Here is a 3,864-nt window from a genome sequence, read left to right on the forward strand (position 1 = left end):
CCTGTCCCTCCTGCAGCCCCTGCTGTAAGGGGGTACTTTTGAATTAGATGATCAATGGAGCACAGAGGCGTGAGAACGGGATCATATTAGGATGTGAAACCAGCTGGAGTATGGTACAATGTAACTTCATGGCAGGAGCGAATTGTAAGGTCCATTGTGCTTTTTAGCAAGTCAGCTTGATATCCCCTATTATCAGAGCTGAGTTCTTCCTTGGTTCTGCTACATATTGCAAGATAGATACATCTACCCTTGAAACACAATGGTAGAGGTCATCCATAGGGGTGAGGAAGATGATGATGGGAGGAAGATGATGTGGGCAGGGGTTGCTGGCCCCTTGCCCTACAAGTAGGGCATGCGCAGACTGTTGCCATGAGGTGATGATCAGGCGGGGTTTGGCTGCCACTCAGGCATCACCTTATACTGGGTACTGGCCCTACGTGGTGTAATGTGGAACTGATAAAATGGGGTGTCAGAGCTGCTGAGCTGAGCGATCCTCATCCTGCCACCGAGCCTGTGTTGCTCCGCGGGGACGCCCGCTAAGCACGGGCACCGACCAGCTGCTGCAGATCCTGACAGCCCTGGCCTGTCTGTGTGGGTAAGCACAGGTTATTGAGAGGAAGCAACTGAGAGAACAAACTTTTAATTATCCTTTTAGTGTTCCTTTAATTCCCCTTTTATGTTTATAGGATTTTTTTTTTCCTTTAGTTTCCCTCTTTACTAACCAATATCGTGTTATCCATAATATTGTGTTAAGATCCTTTTTTGGTATCCCTTTTCACTTGTTAATACTGTATTAAATGCTGTTAGTAGTATTTGTTTTAACGCTGCCCCATAAGGTGGTTATTTTGTATCCTTTTTTAGTTTTAGTCCTTGATTCTCTTTGCTAAGTTTATTATTATTATTATTCTCACTGTAATAAAAGATATTTTGTGTGTTTGAATATTTCTGGCACTTGTCTTTATTCCGGACATGTATCCAAACTGTTACAATTCCCTCCCACAGGGGTTCTGCAATCTTTGCCTTGTCCTTCCCATGCCTGGCAATGGCTGCAGGAGGACTTGCCCTCTCCCCTTCCCTGCTGAGCCTGAGCAGTCTGGAACTCTGCCAACCCTCCTTGCTGCCCTGTTTGCAGACTGGTTCCAGGTCTGCCTTTGCCAAGGCCCCAGGAAGCTCTGGGCTGGCTCTGGCCTTTCCAAGGGTTTGGGAGAGGTCTCCCAGTGACACTGCCCAGCCTTCTCAATATCCCTGACACCAAAACCTTTTCCATAGCCCACACTTCCAGAGGAGTGCCCAGGACACAACACAGGTTGTCCTGGTGGTTGTGGAGAATGAGAAGGGATTTCTTCCTCGAGGCCAACCCCTCCAATTGGATTTGAGTGCAGCTGAAAGGTTTCCTCAGCATTTTCCCCAGTGCCTCCCTGCCCTGAAGGTTTGTGGCCATCAGGCTGGAGCTGAGGGGGTTGGGCAGGTGCCTGAGGAGGGGGGAGAACAAGGGCTGTGTCCAACTGTGCCAGGAGGGCTGTGCTGGGCAAGGATGAGGAGGCTGCAGAAAACAGTGGCACTGGGGAGGGGAGAGGAGCAGGTGGAGAGACCTTGTGCCTGCCTGTGCTGGGCAGGAGCTGCCCCAGGATGGCAGCTCTGAAGCACTCCCAGGATGTCCCTGGGAACAGGAGGGGAAGACTGGATCTGAAAATGGAACCTGGAAAGCAGAGAGCAGGAGTGTCATGGTGACACTGCAGGAGAGTTGCAGCCCTGGAGCAAGGTGACAGAAGAAGTGACCCAGTCCATGCCCTGCCCTCTCAATAGGATCCCAGAGCATCTTGGAGATGCTGGAAGGGAGCCCAGCTCTGCTTCACAAGTTCCCAGGGCCTGTCCCTGCCTGTGCTCCAAGGGCTTCCACCCCCCAGGACTGTGCTCAGAGAGCACTCAGGCCTTACAGCGTTAAAGGGGCTCAGGAGGACAGTGTGGGAGTGGTAAGAGAGCAGCTCTGCAAAGACCAAGCCCTGCTGCTCCCTGGCAGTGCTGCTGGGCTGGGATTATTGTCCCCTTCCCCTTTGCAAATCCCCCCTGTCCTGCAGTGTGCTGTCCTTTAGGAACATCTGAGAAGAAGGGTCTTGGACAAAGAAGGCACTGCAGGGTCCTTTATATGGTTTAAATACTCAGAGCACAATTTATCATTTATACATCCCTGGGTCAAATTGAATGTGTAGACACTAAATTAGAAGGCAGAGGCATAATAATATTTCATTGCACAGAAAATTATGGCAAGGAGAACTCGATGACGTCCACAAAAACCTGAGCAGGAAGGCTGGGGAATTAAGGAGTCCCATTCTGAATGCTACACACCAGAAAACAGGCACTTTATTGCTCCTGAGAAGCATCCAGTCATCGTGTTCCTCAGGGCATCCTTGAGCTCCTGGTTCCTGAGGCTGTAGATGAAGGGGTTCAGTGCTGGAGGAACCACTGAGTACAGAACTGACAGGGCCAGATCCAGGGATGGGGAGGAGATGGAGGGGGGCTTCAGGTAGGCAAATATGGCAGTACTGAGGAACAGGGAGACCACGGCCAGGTGAGGGAGGCACGTGGAAAAGGCTTTGTACTGTCCCTGCTGAGAGGGGATCCTCAGCACAGCCCTGAAGATCTGCACATAGGAGAAAACAATGAAAATGAAACAACCAAAACAAAAACAAGCACTAACCCCAAGAAGCCCAAGTTCCCTGAGGTAGCCTGAGTGTGAGCAGGAGAGCTTGAGGATGTGTGGGACTTCACAGAAGAACTGGCCCAGGGCATTGCCCTGGCACAGGGGCAGGGAAAATGTATTGGCTGTGTGCATCAGAGCACTGAGAAAGCCAGTGGCCCAGGCAGCTGCTGCCATGTGGGCACAAGTTCTGCTGCCCAGGAGGGTCCCGTAGTGCAGGGGTTTGCAGATGGCAACGTAGCGGTCGTAGCACATGATGGTGAGGAGGAAATACTCTGATGAGATGAAGAACAGAAAGAAAAAGAGCTGTGCAGCACATCCCATGTAGGAGATGGTTGTGGTGTTCTGGAGGGAATTGTGCATGGCTTTGGGGACAGTGGTGCAGATGCAGCCCAGGTCTGTGAGGGAGAGGTTGAGCAGGAAGAAGCCCATGGGGGTGTGCAGGTGGTGGTCGCAGGCTACGGCGCTGAGGATGAGGCCGTTGGCCAGGAGGGCAGCCAGGGAGATGGCCAGGAAGAGCCAGAAGTGCAGGAGCTGCAGCTCCCGCCTGTCTGCCAGTGCCAGGAGGAGGAACTGGGTGAGGGAGCTGCTGTTGGACATTTGCTGCCTCTGGGTATTTGTTTCTAACACAGGAGAAGAAGACAATAGGAGACCAGTTAGCATGCACTTATCTAAACAAAGTCAAAGCTGTATCCCACAGACACTCCCCATGTCACACACAGACAGCCTTTTGATTTGCTCGGAGATCTTCCTTCAGCTCCAGTGCTGGGTCCCTACTCAACAGCATTTTCACTGTCATAGCATCACTGTGATGCTATAGAGGGGTTTCACATAACAAGGAGATGTTAAGGGACAGGTTTCCGTCCTGGAGCGGAATTCACAGCTTGGAAGGAAACCTTAAGGAGAAAGCCAAGTGTCCTTATGATGGCATTTGATTTAAGGGGACTCAGCTCCTTCCCCAGCACCACAGGCTGCACTGGTAGGGGTCATATTCCATTTGCAGGTGCAAAAAGGACAGCTCAGACTAGTCCTGATGGGTCTAGCAGAGATGATGCTGGTGCTGTCCACAGGCAGAGCAGTGGCTGAAAGCACATTAGGATGCTCAGACAGACCTACTGAGCACTCACAGTTCAGATGTCTCAGGGACTTGTCAAAATTAATACTTT

The 3,864-nt window shown here is 51.3% G+C and overlaps 1 protein-coding gene across 1 annotated transcript; it reads right to left on the reverse strand.

Moving 5' to 3' along the window:
• Positions 1–2,338: 2,338 nt before the first annotated feature.
• On the reverse strand, positions 2,339–2,962 carry LOC120324920 (olfactory receptor 14J1-like; the record flags this gene model as incomplete). The annotated part of the gene is made up of 1 exon (XM_039389816.1): positions 2,339–2,962. A coding segment is annotated over one exon (624 nt), but the record flags the coding sequence as incomplete, so codon positions are not given.
• Positions 2,963–3,864: the final 902 nt, after the last annotated feature.

This window comes from Pipra filicauda, unplaced genomic scaffold (genome assembly GCF_003945595.2).
Source record: "Pipra filicauda isolate LSUMZ 115617 unplaced genomic scaffold, ASM394559v2 scaffold773_size108088_pilon, whole genome shotgun sequence".
Classification (NCBI taxonomy): domain Eukaryota; kingdom Metazoa; phylum Chordata; class Aves; order Passeriformes; family Pipridae; genus Pipra; species Pipra filicauda.